The sequence below is a fragment of the Hippoglossus hippoglossus genome, chromosome 1, assembly GCF_009819705.1.
Source record: "Hippoglossus hippoglossus isolate fHipHip1 chromosome 1, fHipHip1.pri, whole genome shotgun sequence".
NCBI classification, from domain to species: Eukaryota; Metazoa; Chordata; class Actinopteri; order Pleuronectiformes; family Pleuronectidae; genus Hippoglossus; species Hippoglossus hippoglossus.
The window spans coordinates 25,522,469-25,547,100 of record NC_047151.1 but is presented as its reverse complement, the minus strand read 5'-3'; the positions used below and the strand labels follow the sequence as shown (position 1 = coordinate 25,547,100).

Here is a 24,632-nt window from a genome sequence, read left to right as displayed (position 1 = left end):
TTATTAATTCACATTGCAGAGTTCTCGAATGCAGTGTTTCAAGGGAAGCTCCCAGGATATTTTTTATCCTTGCATGTATCTACTAGAGTGACCGAAATGAATCCACACAGACCTTTTAAACTTGTTGTTTGCCAGATGTTTTGTCAGCTAAAGTTTGAAACGAGTAAATAATCAATTTCCCATTTTCTTCTTTCATAGGTTACAGTTGGGGAGGTGGAGGTGGGGGGTCTGGCAGCAGAGGTAAGGAAATGTGTGGATAAACGCTTGTACTGCACGGTGGAGGAAAACCACACAATAACACCATGACCCAGTTCAGACCTGGTATTTACATCTGCCCTGTGTGATCCGATCTTCAGTGCTCAGCACTAATTTTAGTTCTGTACTCTGAACCCGAGATGCGCCGCAGACCCGATCGCTCACGCCCCTTTTTCCGCCAGGGCCATTTCGAAACCAGCGCCTAATCTGAAACCAGTTCTTTGTGTTTCGATGACCAGTTAACAGGCTCTCGGTCAGAAAAACTGGTTTCAGGTTGGCACCAGCTCGTTTCTGGTCTAGAAGAAAGAACCAACTACATCAGAGGATGGGGGTGGGTTCATCGTGACCACAGAGACCAACCACAACTTTGTTCTTGAGAGCAAGTGGAGTCAGGACGAGCTGAAATAGAGAATGAAAGCGCGCAGATATGAAGAAAATTTGTTACAAATTGAAGATCATCATGTGGTGGTTAGTGTTGATATTGTGGTGGAGTCACTGCAAGTTAGACTGAGAAAGCAAACTCGTTCCTAAAGGGGTCACAAGTTGAACCGGTCGTAGCACTCAGTTCACTTTGCTGGAAAGACCACATTCTGGGATGCATGTGGCCACATATGTAGGACCGCCTACAAAGCCGAATGTGTGTTGTGTGCTGACATCAGACACATCTGTATACTCTTGACTAGGTAAAAACATGATTTGTTTTTTGCAAACACAAATGACAGAGCGGTAAAGTGAGATCCGATCACATGAATGGACAGACAGGATTCTGTCCACTTGTGATCAGATGTAAATACAGGGTCTGAGCAGGTCTGCAGCCAACAGTATCTCTATTAAAATTCGGATATTGTATTTGTTTGCAGTATAACTACAGCTTTTTGAAACAATTTGTAATCATGAATAGGAAAGAGTCAAATTGAGAGGAGGCGTCATTGTGATTAAAGCGCTGATCTGTTTTTAGTGGTCACTTTGTCATAATTATATTCAACTCCCCCAGGTTCTAGTGGTTTTGACATGTACGGTGGAGGTTACAAGGACTCGATGTCCGGGCTCGGGGGCTACGGAGGAGGAGGTGGAGGAGGAGGAGGCAGCGGTCAAATGAAGAGGAGTCTATCTGGAGCATCCATGCTCTCATCTTCAGGCACGCATGCAGACGCGGTCATTGCCAAGATCAACCAGCGACTTGACATGCTCACTCAGTTGGAGGGGGGGTTGAAAGGGACCCGGGGAGACAGGTAAAAACTTTTCACTTCGTTCTGATCCATATTGTCTTCATCCGTACATCACCACTTTCACACATGCATGACAGCAAGAGCATCCAATTTCCCACTAGTGTATTTCATATTGGAAGTCATCAATCAATAATATACACAGTTGTTGCGTCGACTCGATTTGTAGCTACTAGCTAACTTAGTGCTTATGTTGCGTGCTGCCTGAACCATGTAGAGAGAGCGTTGTCACCGGAGTTAAGGGAAATGTTAACTAGACGGGTGCTGTTAAAGTTTCCACGGACACAAGGCCACAACATCTGCACTGGGATTCCATCTGGTAAGCACCGGCTGAGCCAGTACCCAACCATATTTCTGAATGCCTGGAAAAGTCCACCCCGAAGTGTTTTTACTTTCATCTGGACAAACATCTCGGTAAATGTCTTAACTCGTATTGATGCAAAAAATATGTTTTAGTCTTATAAAGCTATTGGTAATGAAAAAGTCAAGTTATCTTGTCCTAGTGTGGGTCCCGTATTCTTAAAAATAAGTCAAAGTGGTTGGACACGTAGCGTTATTGTTTAAGTATGTTGAGGTTGTTTTAGTGTTTACTCACATTTCACACTCAGTTTTGGTGAACACATGTTGGCCTCACCTCCTGTTTGGGATGAAAAGGGCACGAGTTGCCCACAGGCTTCATTTCAGTGCATCTGACGAAGCTTTGACTGCTGTGTTGTGGTTTGTCTGGTTGCTGGTAAGAAAAGTTGTGATCCATCAAAACCTTACATGTTGTGAAAATGCATGGCCGCCCCCTGCTGGAGACATACATCCTTGAACATGAAGCCATCTTTATATAGCTCTTCTTGAACATTACTTTTGTCTTGATTTGTTTATTTGTTCATTCATTTTGTTCCTCTCATCCTCCATGTGACCTAACCCTATGTTCTGGCTTTAGGTTACACAAGTGATGAGTTTTCAAGTGTTGCTTGATATTACTTTGTCAAGCTGAAATGTTTACTGTAGGTTGCCTGCCATATTAATTTAAACAATGCCCATAATCCTGGGTAAAAACTCCAGGATGTATTTTTAATCCCCTTCCTGATTATTCATTCTAGTCCAGTCACTTTCCAGGATATGTCACCTCTTGTGTCTCAGGGCCACTGGTTCTCATGGACCATGTTCATGCCTGTTGAAGGATTGTCAGCGTTAAAAACTGCATTTCCATAATCTGCAGGACAGTGTTTGATCTCCAACAGAAAAATGTGGTTGGATGAAACTGAGCAAAAATAAGAATAAATTCACTACATCACAAAAGACCCCAAGCAGCGTAATAACTTGTTTTGGATCATTGATTTCTGATCTACTGTGGTTTGTGAAATACAAACAAAACAAATGGAGAAAGCGAGATCATGGAGGAGAAGGAAAAGCAGGTGGAGAAATCCGAACCTGACTGTCCTCCCTGCCTCCCTTGCTCTGTGCTTCTCTCTATCAACCCTCTCCCTCCCTCCCGCAGGTTTGACCAGTACGAGTCTTTCGACTCGCGCACTTCCTCCCTCGCCTCCTCCCGAGATCTCTACAGATCTGGCGGCAGTAGCTATGGCTATGATGGTGGCCGTGGGGACAATCTGCTGTTGGGTCAGCGAGCAGGCTCTGGCTTCGGAGGGGGAATGGGGCTAGGAGGAGGCGGAGGCTTTGACAGCCCGTCCTCTTCCTATGGAGTCGCTAAAATGCGACAGAATATGAGGGATTCCTTCACCAGTAGCCAGGGAGGAGTTTCTGAAGGTGGAGCATGGGTATGGGGAGGAGCAGGCCGACGTTCCCCCAGAAGGGGTGGAAGTGCCGGGGGTCGAGGAGCTGGCGGAGGTTTTGGAAATCTCAGGTCTGATTCCACTCCATTAGGCGGTGGGAGGGGAAGTGGCAGTGGCAGTGGTGGCCAGTCCCACCGTGGCCACTCTCCAGGAGGTGGTAGAGGCAAGCTCCCATCCCTCCTGTCCAACCGCATGTACCCTGAGAGCGGGGGCTTCTATCAGGGGTCCGCTCAAGGGCCTCACGACTTTCCTGGGAGGCACTTTGGAGGGGGCCCACGGGCTGGCCGCCAGCGAGGCCGCAAGAGACCCCTCAACAAAGTAAGTACCTCTTGCCAAATAAGACCTCCTCAGACACTGGGCAAAAGTTTAGCCCTTTCTGATTCCCCTGTTTGTGTTCCCTCTACCAACTGGCAAGTCAGCCTAAAGAGCTAGTGCCTGCTGTGCCATCAAAATGTCACAAATAACCCCCAACACACATTTTAGACATCACTTGCTCATATAATCTTCCCCCAGCCCTTATTGGATGTGGTCAGAAATGCAAGTGACAGTTCTCTGCCCAATTCTTTGTCTTGTGGGGTCGTTGATTCACTTTATAGATTTTATTTTTTATTTTTTTGTATCTTTTGCCCCAATCCCGGGTCTTCTTAAGATAAGGCTAACGCTATTCAAGTGGAAACTTCCCATTAAAAAGAGCCATATCAATACTGCTAATTGGCTTTGACCAGCATGAAGTGTAGAATTCATTGATGTGTTGATGAGGAGCTCTGGATGTACTGTCACTTTTGTTGTTAGAAAATATGAATTGATTTTTGTTGACTGCAGCAGCAACAGCAGCAACAACAGCAGCAGCAGCAGCAGGTGAAGCCACAACGTCCAGATGTCCAGAAAAAGAGAAAACAGATGCTCACTCCAGCCGATGAACCTGAGTCCAAGATAAATAAGACGGAGAGTGCAGGGACAGAGGTTACCCAAGGTACAAAAAAAACAACACAAACTGTCTTACCTCCACCAAGGCCAAAACTGTCCCCTTAAATTCAATCAAGTTCCACCAAATTGGATACGTATAGATATCAGTCCCCTAAATGTGCCGTAGTTTTGTCCTCAAGATCCATGAATTATTCCCTAAATTCTCCTAGCAAACAAACCGACAGCTGTAAAACATCTCTACGTTGGCGGATGTAATAAACAACCTCATTACTTAGGTGGGTAACGTTTGTTGTTCTGTTGTCTGTGTCCATAGAGCCAGCTGAGAAAAACGGTAGTGCCAGTGAACCAAAGACTGCAGCTGAGGTGAGAAGTCACAGAAACTCTTTGATTTCTAATCTAATGTCCATTTTTTAAACTTGAGCCCTGCTTGCATTGCTTGTTCTGATGGCACATCACTGCGTTAACTGGACTGTTGCACAGCTATCAAGCCAGGACAGAAGAATTCAAACATCATTTGTAAAGATATATAGACCAACTTTTATTCTTAATCCAAGCACAAAAATAAAGATTTATTTGTCCTTTTATCTAAATGTAGGTTCCTGTCTTACAGGCGACAAAACCTGCTGGAGACACAGATGGAGATAAAGGTGAGTTTCACTTTACCTCACTTGTCTTGTACTATTTGTGTCTCGTGTTAATCTTTGCTCGTCTAACTTCTGCTCTCGTGCTCTTGATTAGCTTCACCCAAGCAAGAGGAGAAGAAAAAGCAACAGGGGAAACAGAGCCCAGTACAAGGTCAAGACAAGCACCCCAAAATGAGAAAGAGACGGGGCTTCCTGGAAAGGTGAGAGAGAACATTTAAAACACCTAACAACCACTCGCAAGTCACTACGTCACCCCCTTGTTCGGTTTTAGTATCTACACCATTGCTCCTTTTCTCACTGTGCTGCTGTATTCTGAGTGGCGTCGGGTCCTGACCCTCTGAATTGTCTTCTCAGGGTGATGTTTGCCTGCTCGGTTTGCAAGTTCCGCTCCTTCTACAAGGAGGAAATGGAAACTCATCTTGACAGTCGCTTCCACAAGGACCACTTCAAGTTCCTCTCCGGCCAACTGTCCAAGCCCACAACAGACTTCCTACAGGTGAGACCGAGATTCATCACAATCACACTCATAAGCTTTTAGACACTTTGTATTCTATCTTTTTCCTGAGCGCACTTAAACAGAGCGTGGCCGTTCTTAAATCATAATTTTATAAAGTCAAATTTTTGCATATTCCGGGTAATTTCTTCACCATATCGTGAAGTTCTACATGTGAATCTCGACAAATTAAATATATTTCACAAAGGCGATTGCTTTAAACTGTAATTCACTGTATTTACAGTTGGTGCTGGTATTTTCTCTTTCTGATGAAAATGAAAACTTTATTTGTGTGTTTTTGTAGGAGTATTTGCAGAACAAGTTTACGAAGACGGACCAGAGGATCAGCCAGGTAGAGAACCACAGCGCTGCCATCTGCCAGGTTTACAAAGAGCAGGACCTCACCAGAGGTAGGTAACAGCTGCGTGTGTGCACGTGTGTCTGCGTGTGTACAGGCAAAGTGATTGCTAAGTACAGAAATCTTTCTCGCCCCCGTAGATCTTGGAATGGAGCACTTCATGAGGAAGGTGGAAGCTGCTCACTGTGCAGCATGTGACCTCTTCATTCCCATGCAGCAGCACCTGATACAGAAACACGTCAAGTCTGCTGACCACAACTACAACCGCAAGGTACGACACATCCTCATCATTTTCATACACAAAACTTAAATGTACAATTCAAGACCTTTTTTAAAAAAAAAACAATTATCTTCATTATATCAGTAAACTTTCAATAATACTTTGTACAAACAGATATTTTTTAAACTAGTCGTATATTTTATATAGAGCTCATTACCACAAGTCCCGTACAGACTGAACCAACGAAGACATTTACAGTCTTGGTCTAATGATGGTTGATGATTACTCCGCTTCCTATCCCTACCTGTGAATGACCTGGGGCTGTGCTTTCTTTTACTCAAGGGGATGATGGAGCAGTCGAAGAGGGGCAGCCTGTCTGTCGCTCGGAGCATCCTGAACCACAAACTCATTGGCAAGAAGCTGGAGAGTTACCTCAAGGTATGTACAGTGTCGTGCTTCTGGCCAGGGGCTTAAAACGCATTGTACGAGTACAATTGTACTTTTCTTTGCTTCGCATGTGGGAACCTGGATAAGAGATTGTGGGCTCATGTTCATGTTTTTAACCGAAATTTAGAGCAGCACCTTAAATCGGAATATCGCCAAACTGCAAAACATATTGTTGAAGACACTTATTTGAATCTCATGTGATCGTGAGTGTAGGGCGGCTTCTACACAAGCAAATATACTTAAAACTGTTCTGTCATTTTCAGGGTGAAAACCCGTTCACTGGTAACCAGGACGACCAGGATCCAGATGACTCCATGGTGATGGACGTGTCCGAGCTGGACTTAACCAGTGAGACAGCCGATGGTCAGACAGCCGATGAGCAGACAGCCGATGAGCAGACAGCCGATGATCAGACAGCTGATGATCAGACAGCTGATGATCAGACAGCAGACAGTAAGACAGCTGATGATCAGACAGCAGACGATCAGACAGCAGACAGTAAGACAGCTGATGATCAGACAGCAGACAGTAAGACAGCTGATCAGACAGCCGACGGTAAAGCAGTCGATGGTCAGAAGGCAGACGCTCAAGCAACCGATGGTCAGACGGCTGGTGGTCAGATGAAGGAGGTGGCCGAGGGAGGCGCAGGCCAAGAGGCGGCCAAGGGTGAAGCAGTAACTGAAGCAGCAAAGGAGGAAAAGATGGAGGAGGACCTAGGAATGGGAGGAGAAGAGGAGGAGCAGGAGAACCAGGAAGAAGAGGATGGTTTCGAAGTGGGAGAAGACGACGAGGGGGAGGAGGGATATGTGGTGCACGACGAGATTGGCGAAGAGGGATTACCGGGCGAGCTGGAGGATGAGGATGAAGGAGTGGAGGCAGCCGAAGTTGAGGAGGAAGAGAATCACAAATGACTTTTGCACCCTGGGTTTGACCTCTCGACCTAAAACATCTGTCTGGACCAGTCAGCGACCCCTCCACCCTCGCTTCCTAATTTCATTGTCAGGCTTATTAACAAATACACATATTGTACCTGCTCCCTCCATTTCTTTCTATAATGACTTTTTTTGTTGTTGTTAAAGGAACAGTTCGACATTTTGGGAAATAGTTTTATTTTTTTGCAGTTTTTAGATAAAAAGATCACTAACTATAGCTGCTTTCCGCAGTTTCTCCATATTTCCCCCGGAGGAGTTGCAATCTGTGAACGCAAATGTCAGAGTGAAGACGCTGCGCAGTTTCTGTGGACTTTATCCGATAGCTGGACGCAAAGATGAAAGAAAAGAAATATCTCCCGTTGACAACGTGGTGACACACACACACACAGAAGACACCGATGAATGTGTAAAGAGAGTTTTATGGTGATAAGAGCTGACGACGGTGTCCGGCTGCCATAAACAAAACGACGTGGTCTTCGCAGCAGAGTTAATACGTCACTTCCTGTCTGCTGCACCCGGCTGCTCCACCTCTTGCCTGAATAACGCAGAGGATTTGTTGCTGGTGTGAACACGTCTGTGCAGAGAAACTCGCTGTGTGGTGCATAGGTGAAAGGTAAACTCTGGGTCAACTCCAAAACCAATTCTACGGATTTTACCCGGAGGTCATGTCTGAAAACGGCTCATGTTGGTGTTCCTCTATTTATTAGCTAGACTGTGGATCTCCAAAGCTTCCTGATGAACTCTCATAATAATATTAAACATCACCACTGCAGTGGTTTGTACCGTTACTTTATCATTTGTTTTAAGACACGAAATAATTGTATTTCCTAGAATGTTTAACTGTTCCTCTTAATAGTTTTTTCTTGTGCCTCTAAATTTTGGACTCATTTGTTTCGAATTTGTCATGAGTATTGTAAAGTTGAGACATGATGTACTTTGTTTTTTCTTCTGATCAGAGTTGACACAATGTCGCAGCTTTCTGTTTTATTATCAGTATTCATGATGAATGGATGTTTGTTCTCAGTTTTACTTAAATCTAGAACGATGTGGGTTTTTCTCCTGCAGCTGCAGTGACTGAGATACGACGGGGAACTCTACTGTTTGTAGAGTTAGTGGGATATTCAGTCGTCGTCCTCTTTAATGGTTTTGTGTCACTCTGAATAAGAAATAAACTTGTTGAAGAAATCACTTTCACTGTTTTTGTTTTGAAGATTTTAATGGAGTCATTTACCTTAAGTCAAAAGAAGAGAAGTTAAAGCAGTGACAGGCTGGACCACCTATGTTACATTGTCAACAAACACAAAGGTTATTAAGTCAGTTTGTTAAATCTTACAAGAAAAAAACGTTTCACCTTTCACTGCATTTCAGCTTCCAAGTGGTAGTTGTACAATATAATACTATTCAACCTAATGAAGCCTGAAGGTAATTTGTCTTAGGATAAGTAAAAGACAAAAAACAACATGCAGACATGCACTGATTAACAACAATACAAATTATGCATAATTAAAGTATAGTCCACATCGCAGATAGGCATTTTAGAATAAGTTATTCACATGTTGAGCTCTAGAGGTCAGAATTGACCTTGTTACATCTGACACAATAATAACATGACATATTGTACATAATGTAGCCTACTGCTAAATTTGGTTGCAACAGTTATGATGAATCTACCAAATTCAGTCAAGTGCCTCATTACCGCTGAGGTAAAGGATTTATCCGTTAAAGTTATTCAAAAATAAATACACAACTTTATGTAAACAATGATAGCCGAGAAATTGAGGCAGAGGTCTGTTTGTTACCTTTTGTTTTATAAATATGTTCTGTTATAACTAAATAAAACTGAGTAAACATATCGCCAGCATTGTAAATACAGTTGTATGAAAATGTTGGGTTATTGTAAATTTTTTTTTATTGAAAATAAGTAAATGCAATTCCCGCAGAAAACTGAAATAAGAAAAATTGCATCAGTTTTTATTTATCAATTTGAAAAAGCAGGAAAACTAATAATAAATGCCTTTATTATGGAAATGTTTGTCTTTTTTATTTTGGTAGGGACGAGGGAGAGACAATATAGAAGCAGTGAATATAAAGGAATATTTGGTAAATATTTAAATGAAAATGGAAAATACAATATTTTTAGGGCAGTTTATTGTTACACATGCAGTTTTCCAAAGAAATGTTTTTTTAAAGTGATTTTCAAGTGATTTGCATGTGTTTTCTTAATTATTACTATTTCAGACCTGTTGGATTTATATGAAGAAATTGAAAAGCTCTAAACTATCTTTTTTTTTTCTTATTTAAATAAAACATTTTAATTCCAGGCTCTGACCTGTTGAATCTATATAAATTATATAAAGAGGTTGAATAGTTTTAAATTAAAACTTGTTCAATCCATAGACTGTATATAAATTATATAAATAGATTTAATATTTTTAATTATTTCAGACTCTGACTTGTTTACTTTATATAAAAAGGTTGAATGGTTTTGATTCAACAATTTTTTAAATTAAGATTGAAACTTGAAATTCTTTCAGTCTCTTGCGTGATGCAGACCCGTGGGTGGGGTGGGCGGGGCGTGCGGCCGAGTGGGCGGGGCCGAGGTTGGGTGACATTTGCGCTGACAGACGCTCGGCCCTGCCCCCGTGCGTCTGACGTCAGCGACGTCAAACGGGACTGTTTGTTCTGGATCTGGGGCGAGGAAGGTCCGCGCGGCTGACACCCGCCTGGAGAAGGTAAAACCCGCGTCCCGCGCCTCCGGGTCGGTGCCGGAGCTTCACCCGAACACGGCTCGCAGCCTCCGGGACGCGCTGGAGCGGCCGCGCCGGCCGTCGGTGGCGCGTTTGGCGCGCTGTCAGTGAGCTTCCTCGGTGAGCGGAGCATGAGCGCTCTCCGCAGGCCTCGCACCGGGTTGGAGCACACGAGTCAGATGGATTTTAGCCCTTTAACTTAGCACGGTTCAGCGCGGACGCCCCCGGGTCGCACCCGTCCCCTCGCGGCGCTCGTCCTTGTTCGCGGAGCGGGACCCTCCGTGCTGTCAGCGCGCACGTTCGCTGCAGGTCGCTCCCACGCTAGCCTGTTAGCGGCTAGGCTGTTTGTTTGTAGCCCCGCAGGCCGTATTCGTGACATAAGTTACGTACCTTTCGGCAGCGTAGTTTACGCGCAGGTGGCGCAGACGCGACGTGCGTCATGTGGAGCGTGTGAACCGCGTGCGAGTGGTATTCTGAACGGCCGTGCGCGTGCGGAGCTGTCACTGTCACTTACGGCGAGTGGACATGGCGATGCGGTGACAGGAAGGTTAGCAAGACGCTGCTAGCCGCAGCTGCGCAGGAACCCTCCGTAAGATACGTAGCGGTATTCACCACGCGCAGTTGCGCCGGCTCCGTAGCTCCCCTCAGACTGTGACAGGAGCAAAATGGCTGATTAATGTGGTTCAATAAGTAGATTGAGCGTTAAAGGACTTCTTCAACGCGTCGTGCTCGGCTCTGTGTGTCAGCTGACGTGTGTTTACTCTGCAGGAGTTAGAGATAAGGCTGGTGAGCTGATCTCTGGTCTGATTTCCTTCTCATCTCGTCCTGCTGGTCACTCACATCTGATGTTATCACGTACCAGTGGCAGTTTGACCACAGTTTTTAAAAATGGCAACATCATTATTTTATGTGCAATCCACTCACTGTGGATCGTCTCACTCTGCACGTGGTTTTCTTGTTTTTACACAGTTTATATTCGTTTTTATTCCGTTCATATCTTTCTATATTCCTTACACTAAAGTATTTCATGTTACTTATTACTTACTGATGCCTATTTTTGATTCTTGCTCCTGTAATATAGCAAATTTCCCCATTGTGGGACTAATCAAGGATTATCTTATCTTATTATATTGGACGCGGCATTAATAACTTTGTTCCTGTGAATATTCCACTGAAGATACATGCTTTGGTTTGTTGTAGCATTAATTAATGTCTGGAACTTTGTTGACAGATATGGATTTATTAGGCCTATGGCAATATTGATATCAGGGAGAACACAAAAATTCAGATTCTGATATATTAGTCGATATATATCAGGGCTGGACTAGTTATATTGAGATGAAAACCTTCATATCAGCTGATAACGTTTACTATCTGGATAAATGTCGTGTTATTATTTCGGTTTTAAACTCTTCTTAAGGATAAACACTTAATAAACAGCAAAACTTTGTACTAATCTGAGGGAGATCAGTTATGTGTTATATCTTACTACTCATAAGCATTATATACTTAATCTTTGTTATATTGTTATTAAAGAAAATTATATTGGGATAATTATTGATATTGTCTTATTGCCGAGTCCATATATATATATATATATATATATGTTTAAAAACAATTACCAATGATTCCAGAGAAGTCGTTATCAAATCCTTTTGATATAGAAATCTAAGTGAGGTGGGAGATTTCACAGTTTAACCATGAACCTTATTAAACTTTATTTTTACTAACTATAAATAAATGGAAAACCAAACCAAATATATAGACCTTGCATTAAGAAAATAAACATTCTCTTACGAAAAATGTAAAAATAAATGCATCGCTCTGTAAACTTAAAGTTTTCATATGGCTAAACATGAATACCAATGCAAACTTTATAACTTTTTAATACTTTTAATAATATTATGTAGTATGAGTGTATAACAGAAGGCAGTTTTTATCACAGTATTTGCCACCATTTTGTTTACATTTTTAATATACATAAGTTTGCATAGTTCATTTAATCTTCTAAAATCAATATTTAGGTAATTTGGCGATGAAATTGAGCTGACATCATCAGTGGGTAAAGGTTTCAGCTCAACACAGACTGACGACAAGCTGTCATCGTCTTTGTGAAATTCCCGTTAAAAACCTTTGAGCAGTGCAACCTACTTGATAAACAGTAATCTAGAAACTGTCAAGGTCCGAGGTCGGGGTTTGGTCTTTTCATCCAATAAATCATGGAAATCTCATCACTCCCACTCTTGTCAGATCGCTTGACTAACACTCAAACAAGATAGAATGGAATACAAAACACAACACAATAAAACAACAAATTATACTTGAACATGAGGAAAGCATCCACACAAAAAGTTATAGAAGAAGCATTAGAAGACTCAGGATGATGTTTGCCCGACAAACTGCTCTTTGTCCCGAGGAGAACATTTGGTTATTCTGTACATGGTTTGTAATGCGTGCATGTGGTCCTTCTTATCCTTAAGTTGCAGGCATCCTGACCGACAGCAGAATAGCAGCAGAATAAAAAAAGACACATTCACAAGTGTCATGGTGGCAAAGCACCAAAGGGCTGAAACTTCAGACAGAAAGATAAGCGAAGGGTTGCAACAGCTCAGAGACCTTTACTAACACATCGAGACGAGAGGGAACATGTCAAGCACCTGTTGTGTGTCTTTGTAAGTCTCAGTTCATTTGAGCACATCCAGTTAGATTGAGTTGTTTTCCTCATGAAATATTCACGAGAGGCTCTTTAATTGATTATAACTGGCTGGTGGTAGATCAGTTTGGAAAATTGTACAAGAGTAAAAACAGCTACAGCCACAAATGAATAAAGGTGCAGGTGACATCACATTTCCAAGGTTTATCTGTCCCATTCCCGTCGTATCTAAATACCACTTTCTCTGTGGGACTGGTCTCGGCTGCTTACTGCACAGAACGATCAATCTTTAATCTGCTAATGTGTTTAAATGTTAGTTTAAAAACATCCATGTGTCTTTATGTTTACCTCAGGTTTAGGCCACACTTTACTTTTAAAGCGCTTCAGTGTTGCTACGTTTGCCGTCCCCACTACTACGGATATTTTAAGTGACAAATACAGAGACGTTTGGAAATGACACTGGCTCTCATGTCAGTCATGGCTCAACTACCAGCAAAGCCTTGCTCACACACAACAGTTCCACTTCATCATCATTCCAAGAAAAGGAATCGCAACTCTCTTACCTTAAATTGCGGCTTCTTGTTTTCAGCATTTTGTACAACTAAGCAGCAAACTGCAGAGTAGACGATCAGTGTATGTCACCAATGCTGGTGTGGACAGAGATATTTCCTGTTTTTAAACATCATTATAAACCAAAGACATAATGTTCTCACTCTCTCACAGGTGTGACACTCAGCCCTCTACCGGCGTGTTGCGGTTTCCTTGCCTCGACAGCGCGCCTCTGACGGACTTCAGGTGTTACCTCAGGAAATCGCCCCCTCACCAACCGAGATATGATCACACAATCGGATTAGACCACAGCGGCACGGCAACAAACATGTGAGTCCCTGCAAAACGACAGGCTTCCTTCTTAAACCTGATGTAAGTCGGTGCAGGGCCATTTAAGGCCTTTAGAAAGGAAATGTTGAAATTTTGTGTTCTCTTCACTTACAACCACAGGCTCCATTGTACATAAAGTGACATTAATCTTTAGAGAACCCAATTATCTGGAGGAAACAACAACTGTTCTTTCTCCATGTCGAATGTCCTCTTTTAGACGTTTATCTGTAACTGCTGGATGTTTGTGTATAAGAAAGGTATTTCTCACCCAATCATCTTTTTCTCTTGCTCCAGTCCACCAGCCCATTATACCTTAATTTCTCTATGAATTACAATAAATAATTCATGTTGCTGACGTGACAAGTAACGGAACCAAGAGGGTCGATGTGACATTTAGTGTTTATTCCATTTGTGGTGAAAGTTGACAGGGGTGGGTGGGTCAGTTCTTAATTTAAATATTAGATATAACTTTATATAACATCTAGCCAGTTTGACCAAAAACGAAAATTAAAATGTGGTGGCCAATGTTAACATTCAGGTTTTCTTCAACAGATGAAACAATGTAATGGGCTGGATTTATCTTTGACGTGTGGCGCAATACTGAATGTGGTTTCATGGGCTGATAAAGTTGAGTCAGAGCAGGTTTCACTAGTAAGTGCAGGAGTGGCAGCAGCAGCGGTGATGATGAATTTTGTTTCTCGTCCTTCCAGAGAGTCGAGTGAGGAGTGGAATGGCCTGAGGGGGGTCCCCCCAGTCCCGCCTGCCCCTGCCAGGTCCCGACTGCCTCAACTGTCTGCTCAGCCACTGCAACCCACCGCTGCGATGGGAGACGGACTGCAGGCAGGCAACAGCCAGAACCCTCCCTCTGCCCCACCACCTCTCGCCTTCAACGCCCCAGCACCCGACACGTGGGACCCCTCCAGACCCAAACGACAGACCAACCAGCTGGAGGTAGAGGGAGATTTCTGTGTCTTTCAATACATGAAAACTTTCCCCGGTGTTTGGATCTGAGTTGAATTGATTTTATGACTTTGCTCTTTTTCAGTACCTGCTTAAAGTGGTGTTTAAGACGGTATGGAAGCACCACTTTGCATGGCCCTTCCAGGCTCCCGTAGACGCCATCAAACTCAATTTACCTGTGAGTCTTGTGTCCATGTGTGTTTGTGGTGGAGTTCAAAATACACAAATGATATTGTAAATTAATGTGATATGCAAATGACACTGCAGTCCAGGTGATTGTCGGTGCAGCAGAATATGCTGTTTTTCTGCCTCGGTTTACCGGACTCTACTTCTTCACTTGATTTAAAAAAAAAAAAACTCCTCGGTTATTCTTTTTGTCAAAAAGAAGAAATAAGTAGAAGTACTTGCAATACTTATTTCTTCATATTTAAAAAAACATTTGTTATTGCAACAAAAGCTGAGATCAGACCGGAGGAGATTTGGTCCAATTTAAATGTTCTTTTGAGAGCGACAGGGGATCACAGAGCAGAACACTAAGTTATAGACCTCTTATGAAATTATGAGTAGTGGTTCATTATGAAACTGTGGCGGGACAAATTAGTCCATGTTTATTATTTCATCAACAATCTATTCTTCACCTGCTCTCTTCAAGGACTACTACAAGATCATCAAGATTCCTATGGACATGGGCACAATAAAGAAACGCCTGGAGAGCAACTACTACTGGAACGCCCAAGAGTGTATCCAAGACTTCAACACGATGTTCACAAACTGCTACATCTACAACAAGGTCAGCGACATGAATCCCAACAACATGTAGTTCTGATTCCATCAAGGCAGTGTCCTACCAAACCTACGTTATAACTCAAAGAGACGAGAGATATTAATGTTTTTCTTTGTTTGTTTAGCCGGGGGATGATATCGTCCTAATGGCGGAGGCCTTGGAAAAGCATTTTCTCCAGAAGATCACACAGATGCCGCAGGAGGAGACGGAGATCGCTGTGGTCACCAAGGGACGGCGGGGGGGCCGACGGGAGTCAGGTATGAGTTAGAGAGAACTTAAAAACATTGATACAGTTTGTTTTGAAAACAAGATCCTTTCCTGGTAGAAAACTCGGTATAAATAGTAACTTTGACACATAACTGATTTAGATTTGGTTGGTCAAAGGTTAAAGTCTGGGTGGCCTCATTGAACACGATATCTCAAGTCTGCCTTTAGGGAATTTCTTCAAATTTTGACGCAGAGATTAACTGATTAGAATTCTCATGACCTCGTGTGTCTGGAGAACAAACTTAATGTAGACTGAATCTGCGTTGGTTGGTGGTGCATGCAGCCTGTGGTTATTCTAGTTGATTGTGTTTGTGTGTACGCTTACTATGCCCTATGAGGAGTAAAGTGCTGTGACTTGTAAACTAGTCTAACCAGCCAAGCGTCTGTGTTGAGGACTTATTGTCTGTACTTGTTTGCCCCGTCTTCGTAAACGACACCTAGCATGGAATTTGTAATGTTAAATTATGTTTTGACTGATTGATCCTCGTCTGACATGTCCTGTACCGTTTTTGAATGTTTCATCACCTGTTTTAACCAGGTCTGGGGCCAACTGGTTGGTTTGGCATGATGTTTGATCCTCTTGCTTTCTTTTTCGTTTTTCCAGCTCTCATCACAAAGTCAGATTCAGGCCAAGACTCGTCGTCCCCCTCTTCCACCCCTCATACACGAGGCTTTTCATCCCCGCCAACCACCCCACACACCCGTCCTGCACCCACCCCTCAAGGCCCTCCGACATTAACCCTGGCCCAGCCTCTCTTGCAGCCCCTGGTCCAGCCTGTAGTCCAGCCCTTGTTCCAGCCCTTGTTCCAGCCCTTGGTCCAGCCCTTTATCCAACCCTCGATCCAACCTCTACTGCAGCCTCAGCCTCCCCCACGTGTGCCTCCTACACCCACCTCCCACACCCATCTGGTCACCCCATTCCCCCTATTCCCCCTCTCAACCACAGACGTCCTGGCCCAAGGCCTGACCTCTGTTCCCCCTTCAGCCCCAACACACCCAGGCCTCCTACCCGTCCCGATGCTGCAGAGTTCCCCCGCCCTTATCAAGGTAAGGAAATGGAGACGAATAAAGTCATTATTGAAACGCACAGGCTCATTCTTACGTCATTTTTCCAACCTCTGCTGCTCCAACAGCAAAGAAAGAGCCAGAAGAGGAAAGCAGACACCACCACCCCCACCGCCAACGACCAGCTCAGTGAATCATCTCCTGTCTCCGCCGAGGCTCGGCCACGTCGAGACAGCATTCGTCCGTTGAAGCAACCCAAAAGAGACGCGTCGCAGCCAGATTCTCAGCATCACCTGGTCGCTGGTTTGGAGACGGGAGGGATGGCGCCAATGAATCGTCAGGAGCAGCTGCGTTCCTGTGCGCGCCTCGTCAGAGAGATGCTGTCCAAGAAACACGCGGCGTACGCCTGGCCCTTCTACAAGCCTGTTGATGCTAAAGCTCTTGGCCTCCACGACTACCATGACATCATCAAGCACCCCATGGATCTCGGCACCGTCAAGGTGATTTTATTCGAATTGATGATCAGCGTGTAACGACTGTTATTAACTTAATCACAGGGAGCGCCAGTATATTGCTGCCCGATTTTATAATTGGCCAGGGAAGCAAGAATATGAAATGATTGTTATTATTCTGAATAACTAATGAAGACACATTTGTTTGTCTCCCTCAGAAAAAGCTGGACAACAAACAGTACAGAGACGCTCAAGAGTTTGCAGCAGAGGTCCGAATGATGTTCTCCAACTGTTACAAGTACAATCCCCCGGACCATGACGTGGTCTCCATGGCACGCAAATTACAGGTGGGTAGCACATCTTACAACATTATAAGCACCATGTGACCAAAAGTATGTGGACGTCCGTGTAACGCTGGATGGGATCAAACACCTGCAGCCAGGCTCCAAAATCAAATGCAGTAGATAGATGGACTGATAGGCAGGAAAGGAAGGAAGTATACTTCAATCTAAATGTCCCTCAGGATCAATAAAGAATCCATCCATCCATCCTCAAGTAGAAAGTGCGGCATAACAGCAGAAGAAAATATTTACACTGTGTATTAATGTATACACGCATACACTATTAGATTTTTAACAATACGAGAACACTAAGTGATATTCAAAGTCGCAGCAAGTATAGTGTTGTTGAGTAATGAGCAGATATGATCATGTTACTTATTATACAGCAGTTACAGCCATTTAATTACACGTGCACCATTTTACATATTATTTCTGTTAAAGGTTTTCAAAAGGTATATCGGTTCACAGTTTCTCCCGTTTCTCCTGACAGGACGTGTTCGAGATGCGTTTCGCCAAAATGCCCGATGAGCCAGAGGAGCCCCCCCCTGTTCCCACCCCGTCGTCGGCCCTCCACCCTGCCCCCTCCACTCGACAAGCCCCGCCTCCTTCTGCTGTCTTGGCGGGCGAGAGCTCCACCTCCTCCGAATCGGAGTCCTCGGGAGGAGGCCCAGAACACGAAAGGCAACATCGATTGGCTGAGTTACAGGAACAGGTTAGAGGATGGAAAATGAAGGGGGAGGGAGGCTAATGAGACACAACAGGTGGGTGGGCCACGCAGAACAGCTTTACCGAATGTGGGTAATTGCTGAAACACGGAGAAACAAATGCGCAGGCCGCTTTGTTTTCGCCTCTCTAAGATCACAATTGTGTGTTTCCCGTTTCCTCCAGCTTAAAGCTGTCCACGAACAACTGGCAGCACTCTCCCAGCCGCAGACCATTAAGCCCAAGAAAAAAGAGAGGGAGAAGAAAGAGAAGAAGAAAGAGAAGCACAAGAAGAAGATGGGAGTAGAGGAAACAGTGGAGGCCCCTCCGCCTGTGATGCTTCAGACGGCTAAGAAGAGCAAGAGCAGCAAGGAGCCGATCACTGTGAAGAAGGAAAGGAAAAAGCCTGGGTAGGTTTTTACAGACTTTTATCTCGGTGATGTTGTTGTAGCTGCGTTAACTGGAGCTAATCAGATCATCCGTCAATCACAGGAAGAAAGAAGGAGTAAAAAACAGCCGCCCGACTGTTCCCCCCCAGCCGGGGCCGACCCCTCTCGTCCCCTCAGCCTCTCTCGAAGCAGAAGAGGAAATAGGTACGTGTGTACATGGTGAGCAAGATTTTCTGTTTGTAAAATCTTTACGTCTTTAACCATGTATGTTGTATGCTTTCCTCTCCAGATGTATTTGGGGGCGTGTCCACTGAAAGAGGCAAGCCTATGTCGTACGAGGAGAAGCGTCAGCTGAGCCTTGACATCAACAAATTGCCCGGCGACAAACTGGGCCGCGTCGTGCACATAATCCAAACACGCGAGCCCTCGCTGAAGAACTCCAACCCGGATGAGATCGAGATCGACTTCGAGACGCTGAAGCCTTCCACGCTGCGGGAGCTGGAGAAATACGTCTCCAGCTGCCTCAAGAAGAAGAAAAAGACATCAGGTGGGCTGCTCGTACTTTTGCTCAGTGCCTGTTTTTAACTGGACTTTTATGATTCCAACAGTTCTCAGCCGAGTCAAAGCGCTTTTCACATAAAGGTCTCGCTCTACCGCTCGTTAGGCAGAACTAGCTAAAATGTCAACAGTATGGCAAGGAGGGCAAAATGGTGTTGGAACATGTCTAACTGAAGAGGCTGAAATGAAATCAGTGCACGTTTCTACTGAGCCCCTGAAGTCCCAAAATATATATTTTTATCTTGTGCACACAAGTTATAATCTTGTGGGAACAAGTTACAATCTTGTGTGCACAAGATAATTAAGTTATATACACGGAGTTAATATCTGTGTAGTAAAGACACGACTGGCCGATGATTTCAAGACGACACTAAGTTGCGTTTATAGCTTTTTAAGAGATTTTTTATTTCACAGTAACAAGAATTTCATTGTGTGACTTTCCCAGGTGAAGATAAAACTAGATTAGCTGAGTTTTCTCCTTCTATGGTACAAATCTGGTGGCTGTTTGCATCTGAGTGATTCAAACACAAATATCTTCTTAAAAATAAATATCTTGTGCCCACAACATAAAATTAATATCTTTTTTGGGACTTCAGGGGCTCCGTATGTTTCCTTAACATGTTTTTCCAGTGATTTTGTCTTCACACCAGATGAATGTCATTCAGAAGTGAAATAGAAACTGCCTGTTAAATAATTTCTGAATGTTGGGGTGTGTTGCAGTGGAGAAACCTCTGGAAACGACAAATGTGACTAAGATGAAGACGGGATCTTCATCCTCGGGCAGCAGCGACTCCTCTGATAGTGAAGACTCTGAGAATGGTAACGTACACACAACATTAAATGGCTCCTCACGTGATCAGCTTCTCCGTGGATTTCCTCTTAATTTCATATATTTTCACTCCACCAGGGCTGGTTCCCAAACAGCAGAAGAAGACCTCGACCAACAAAGACATCAAGCGACCACATCACCAGTCCCTCAGTAGCGGAGTTGTCCCTGTCCCTCCGCAGCCGCAGCCGCAGCCTCAGCCTCAGCCTCAGCCTCAAGTCGTCCAGTCCAAGCTACCGTTCATCGCCCCTCCCCCTGTCCCCGTCCCCGTCCCCATCCCCGTCCCATCTCTGGACACCTCCCAGCTGCTGGCCTCAGGATTTGATCCTCTGGCTCACTTCATGAACCCTCACCTGACGCAGTCGAACGTGGAGCCGAATCCAACCATTGCTGCTGCTGGTGTCCCCGTCACCGCTGGCCTCCTCAACACAAACACACCCAGTAGCCAGATGGCCACTGAGACGCATCCGTTCCTCAACCAACATCCCATCATCCCCTCGCCAGGTACTTCAGTGATAGCAGATAATCCTCACTAGAACCAAATATTATCTAAAACATATTTTTATGTAAAATGCAATGTATATTTTGTCTGTATTGTAAGAGTGTTCGTATCTGCAGCCAATTTCTATCGACTAAGAAACAAACCGGTTCAACTCAAACAATATTTGACATTTCTGGATGATAAGATATGATTTTCATCATATTAACCCCAAAGTCTGATACTATTTACAGCTTTTATTTATTATTTAATGTAATTACCCTCTGCAGTTAACCTCTATGATGCAGTTTACATGGTCAGTGGTGTTTTTGGGGACTGTAACGTTTTGTGACTGCCTCTTTAAACTCGAATGTTGTTTTTCTGAACTTTTCCCATCACTCTGTTCCCTTCCTGCTTTGTAGCGATCCACAATGCTCTGCCCCAGCAACCATCAAGACCTAGCAACCGCGCAGCACCGCTTCCCCCCAAGCCCCCGCAGCCTCCCCCGGCCTCGCTCCCCTCCCTGCCCCCGTCCTCCTCACCCCAGCTTCAGCCTTCGCTTCCCCTGACGCTTCCCCAGCCGGTCCCCCGTCCTCGCGTCCCCTCACCCCCGTCGCACGGCATCTTGGGCACCCTCTCTGCACAACCCCCCCAAGCCTTGCTGGAGGACGACGAAGAGCCAACACCCACCAGTGCTGAAACCCCGCCCCTCAGCCAGGTGCACAGCTTCCTGCAGTCTCTCCAGCCTCGACCCACCACGCAGACGCAGCCCATGCACACGCACTCGCCCGTGCAGCTGATGCCGTCGTTGCACACGCCCATGGCGCTGTCCACCCCTGCCCTGGCGCAGAGACACAGCTCTGCCCCCACGCTCATGCAGCAGCCGTTCCCGCACACGTCGACGTTGCAGCAGCAGAAGGGGGTGACGCTGCAGCAGAAGGTACAACAGATTCAGGCGCAACTCCAACAGCAGCCGTCACCACCAAGTAAAGCAGAGCCTTTCACAACAGGTGAGATCAAGACTCAACAGCTCATACACTGAGGGCTCTTAAACAAAGATGATGGGTCACACCATAATTAAGGGGAAAAAGAAAAACATGTGATTCTGTTGGATAAAAGTTTTTATTTCCTAGCTTTTCTTACTTTCACCTCCCTGTGAATTATAATGTGGGTAGGAAAAAACAATCTGTTAAAAGGGGTCACAAGTTGGTAGTGATGAATTAGCCTCTGGGGGTTTCTGGTGTAGATGGTGGGAATCCAGGCCAAGAATGTTTCTCCACACAATCAGCGCCTGTGTAGGTGTTTGAGGTCCAGAGGACATTTAGTCTCATCTCCAATAACAGATATTCGAATGGGAGTACAGATAAATAAATTGCGGGCAACCGAAATCCTGCTCAAACGTGATCGGTCAAACTAGAAACAGAAACAAGAATCCTCCGACCCCTGAAATCTTGTCCCTCACCAACAGATTCTGTTTATTCACTTATTCACATTAATATAGATTAGTCCGCAAGAGGTAAACAATACATATTTGATTTAATTTAAGTCAGCATAAAATTAGTACACCTAAGGTTTAAAGAAAGGCAAACAGGAGGTTTTTTAACAATAAATTATTCTGACTTTTGTTGCCTAAGCACTGCAGAAATAGGAAATTCACAATTGTACAAGTTGTTTTCTTAAATACTTGAACTACTCCAATGTCTCTGTACTTGTTTATCTTCAGTTCAAGTAGAAACAGGGTAAATGTATCTCAACTGGTGCATAATGTTAGAATAAAAATCTTTGTTTCAGAAGTAACATTTGCGCTTTTCCGTGAAAACCTTCCTACGTAGCCTCCACTCAAAGATTAGACTTGCTTCATCTTTTAAAACCCCTCTTAAAACATTCTGTGTTATTGTTTGTAATGATTTATCCTTTTTTAAAGTGCTTTGAAACTTTGTCATTAAAGTACCAAGTAATAAAAATACATTTTGCAGCCGTCACCGCACATTTAGTCAAATTTGGCCTTGAATGAAATGAAGCATGAATGTTTTTTCTAGGTTGCCTGCGTGAGAGCCCCCCTCCCCTGATGCTGCACTCTCCTCAGATGCCTCAGTTCCACACAGTCGGACACCAGTCACCGCCACAGACCAAGAAACATGTGAGTGAAGAGTTGCACGTTTTTTAAAATGCTGAAAATATCAATTAAAACTGAGCTTTTTGTACTAAATGTTTGTGTTTCAGCAGGAGCCGAGGTCCAACCTGGTGGGGATCAAAGAGGAGAAGCCTTCCCACTCGCCCGTTCTGCCCCCCTCCCCCTTCAGTCCTGTCATGCGTCAGGATTCACACAAACCCGACAACAAACACAGTGAGTAAAAGACACTGAAGTTAAACAAGGTGACTTTGCTAAAAACATATTGAGCAACGTGACAGAATCTTAAAGTGACAATGAAGAAGTTATGTGTGGAAAAGCTGCCTCCCTTGTGTTCCCTTGAATGACCAACAGAGGGCACTCCATCGGTCCCTTTCTATAGAAGTCTATGAGAAAATGTCTTGATTTGTAACGTCACTAAACATTTCTCCAGGGATTTTATGTCTCAATCTCTAGTTTCAAGTCTTCTCCAATACAGCAGGATGTTGATTTTCTGAATTATGGTCCCATTTAGAGTCAAATACAGCTCATACACACTTCTACACTCAGCTAACATGTGTATTTCCTTTAAAAAGAACATCTACAGCCCCTTTTCAGAAGCGTTAGTGTGAATGTTCAGATGCAGATGTGTGGTTAATCTCCATGTCGGGTTTCTCTGAGGATTAGATCTGAAGCCACTGGATGGTTCTCGCCCTGGTTCTCGCCTCCTCGACTCCCCGGCACCGCCGTGCTCCCAGCCAGACATCAAAATCAAGCAGGAGCCCAAAACTCCCATCGCTCCTAAGAAGACACAGGTGTGTATGAGTGTGCGAGACTGAAATCGACTCCTCATCTGGTCTCTCCTTTATTCAGCCTGACAGTTTGTTACTCCACCTTCCTCCTCACCTCTCCATCTTATTTCCTCCTCCTCTCCCAGGAAGTGAAGTTAAAGAACATGGGTTCCTGGGCCAGCCTGGTTCAGAGGTCCCAGTCCACGCCGGCCTCCTCTGTTCGCTCCTCCAGCGACAGCTTCGAGCAGTTCCGCCGGGTGGCGAGGGAGAAGGAGGAGAGGGAGAAACAGCTGAAAGCACAGGCTGAACAGGCCAGGAAGGAGCAAGTGAAGCATCGGTAGGTGGGAGGGGGACAGAGAGACGTCTAGAGGAGACGCCATGTTAGAGAAAGTAAGAAAAAATCCTTACTTGTATTTATTTCCCTTCTTCTTACTGTAGCCGTGACGACGACGACACCGTGGAGCAGGCTCGTCGAGCGCAAGAAGACGCCCGCCGCCGCCAGGAGACACAGTCGCCGCTTGCTCCCACACCTCCGGCTTCTACCCCGCCCACCAACTCTCCACAGGCTCCCCCCGCACAGCCTCCACCCCAGCCGCCGTCCTCCTCGGCTGCACAGAACGCCCTCGACCAGCAGAGGGAGATGGCGCGCCGCCGTGAGCAGGAGAGGCGCAGGAGAGAGGCGGTAAGAGCAAAACTGAAACGCACAAAGAAATACTGGTTTTCAGATTTCTTTTGACAGGTATTAATTTTTCTCCTTGTTGTCTCGTCTCGTCCTCAGATGGCGGACACCATTGACATCAACTTCCAGAGTGACCTGATGGCCATTTTTGAAGAGAACCTGTTCTGAGGACGATGGGAGTGAGAGAAGGACCTGTAGACGTACATAAGAAAGAAAAAATATTCAAAAATGCATATACACCACAAAGCTCTGATATACATGGTCGCTGCTCATATGAATGCAAACACACACTCTTAATAGTAACTGTCCCTTTCTCTCAGTAGTTGAAACAGCTGGCTTGTGTCATGTGAATGAGGAGCAGGGGGGGGTGGGTGGGGGGTGAAACTGAAAGAAGAACCTTCCCTCCCCCCCCCCCATAGTTTTCCTCCAACCTCAGATACGTTTTGGTGTCTGGCCCGGTGTTTATGCTCGTTGGTTCTCCGGGGACGACAGACACTGAAATATTAAGAAAGTTGTGTCTCCCTCGAGGACAATAAGGACGGCTGAGTGAAGAGGAGGCGACTTAACTTTAACATAAAGTAACGGCGATGATGAGTAGGATTTAATTTAAGTGAAAATAAAAGAAAACCTTGTTCTCTTAATGTGTGACAGGAGAGAAAGGGGGTTTAAACAAAAAAAAAAAGAAAAGAACAGGTGACCAAAATTACAAAAACGGACGGATC

At 44.6% G+C, this 24,632-nt stretch overlaps 2 protein-coding genes across 12 annotated transcripts in view; both read left to right on the top strand.

The window, feature by feature from the left end:
* The window catches only part of akap8l (A kinase (PRKA) anchor protein 8-like), a 9,107-nt gene extending 630 nt beyond the window's left edge, over positions 1 to 8,477 (top strand). Inside the window, exons 2-14 of one of the 7 annotated variants that reach the window (XM_034584184.1) lie at positions 199 to 240; positions 1,247 to 1,487; positions 2,974 to 3,586; positions 3,991 to 3,995; positions 4,084 to 4,241; positions 4,509 to 4,558; positions 4,791 to 4,842; positions 4,934 to 5,039; positions 5,194 to 5,335; positions 5,637 to 5,742; positions 5,831 to 5,961; positions 6,253 to 6,348; positions 6,621 to 8,477. In XM_034584184.1, coding sequence (XP_034440075.1) covers positions 199 to 240; positions 1,247 to 1,487; positions 2,974 to 3,586; positions 3,991 to 3,995; positions 4,084 to 4,241; positions 4,509 to 4,558; positions 4,791 to 4,842; positions 4,934 to 5,039; positions 5,194 to 5,335; positions 5,637 to 5,742; positions 5,831 to 5,961; positions 6,253 to 6,348; positions 6,621 to 7,268 — 2,390 coding nt within the window. In that variant the 3' untranslated portion in view covers positions 7,269 to 8,477. The remainder of the gene's footprint in view (positions 1 to 198; positions 241 to 1,246; positions 1,488 to 2,973; positions 3,587 to 3,990; positions 3,996 to 4,083; positions 4,242 to 4,508; positions 4,559 to 4,790; positions 4,843 to 4,933; positions 5,040 to 5,193; positions 5,336 to 5,636; positions 5,743 to 5,830; positions 5,962 to 6,252; positions 6,349 to 6,620) is intronic. The other 6 variants (XM_034584194.1, XM_034584212.1, XM_034584222.1 and 3 more) reach the window with 6 other exon arrangements.
* Positions 8,478 to 9,865: 1,388 nt separating this feature from the next.
* LOC117760800 (bromodomain-containing protein 4-like) lies at positions 9,866 to 24,422 on the top strand. 5 transcript variants are annotated; one of them, XM_034584122.1, is made up of 22 exons: positions 9,866 to 10,021; positions 13,413 to 13,568; positions 14,279 to 14,519; positions 14,614 to 14,706; positions 15,181 to 15,318; positions 15,437 to 15,569; positions 16,184 to 16,626; positions 16,713 to 17,084; positions 17,255 to 17,383; positions 17,868 to 18,089; positions 18,266 to 18,489; positions 18,572 to 18,672; positions 18,758 to 19,015; positions 19,747 to 19,845; positions 19,934 to 20,356; positions 20,753 to 21,340; positions 22,370 to 22,470; positions 22,554 to 22,677; positions 23,122 to 23,255; positions 23,378 to 23,568; positions 23,670 to 23,913; positions 24,010 to 24,422. In XM_034584122.1, the coding sequence occupies exons 3-22, from the start codon at positions 14,391 to 14,393 to the stop codon at positions 24,076 to 24,078; spliced, it is 4,215 nt and encodes a 1,404-aa protein (XP_034440013.1). In that variant the 5' UTR covers positions 9,866 to 10,021; positions 13,413 to 13,568; positions 14,279 to 14,390; the 3' UTR covers positions 24,079 to 24,422. The 5 variants fall into 5 exon arrangements, with proteins under 5 accessions (XP_034440013.1, XP_034440029.1, XP_034440049.1 ...); XM_034584138.1 differs by having other exon boundaries at positions 9,926 to 10,021; positions 19,750 to 19,845; XM_034584158.1 differs by having other exon boundaries at positions 9,926 to 10,021; positions 22,557 to 22,677; positions 23,128 to 23,255.
* Positions 24,423 to 24,632: the final 210 nt, after the last annotated feature.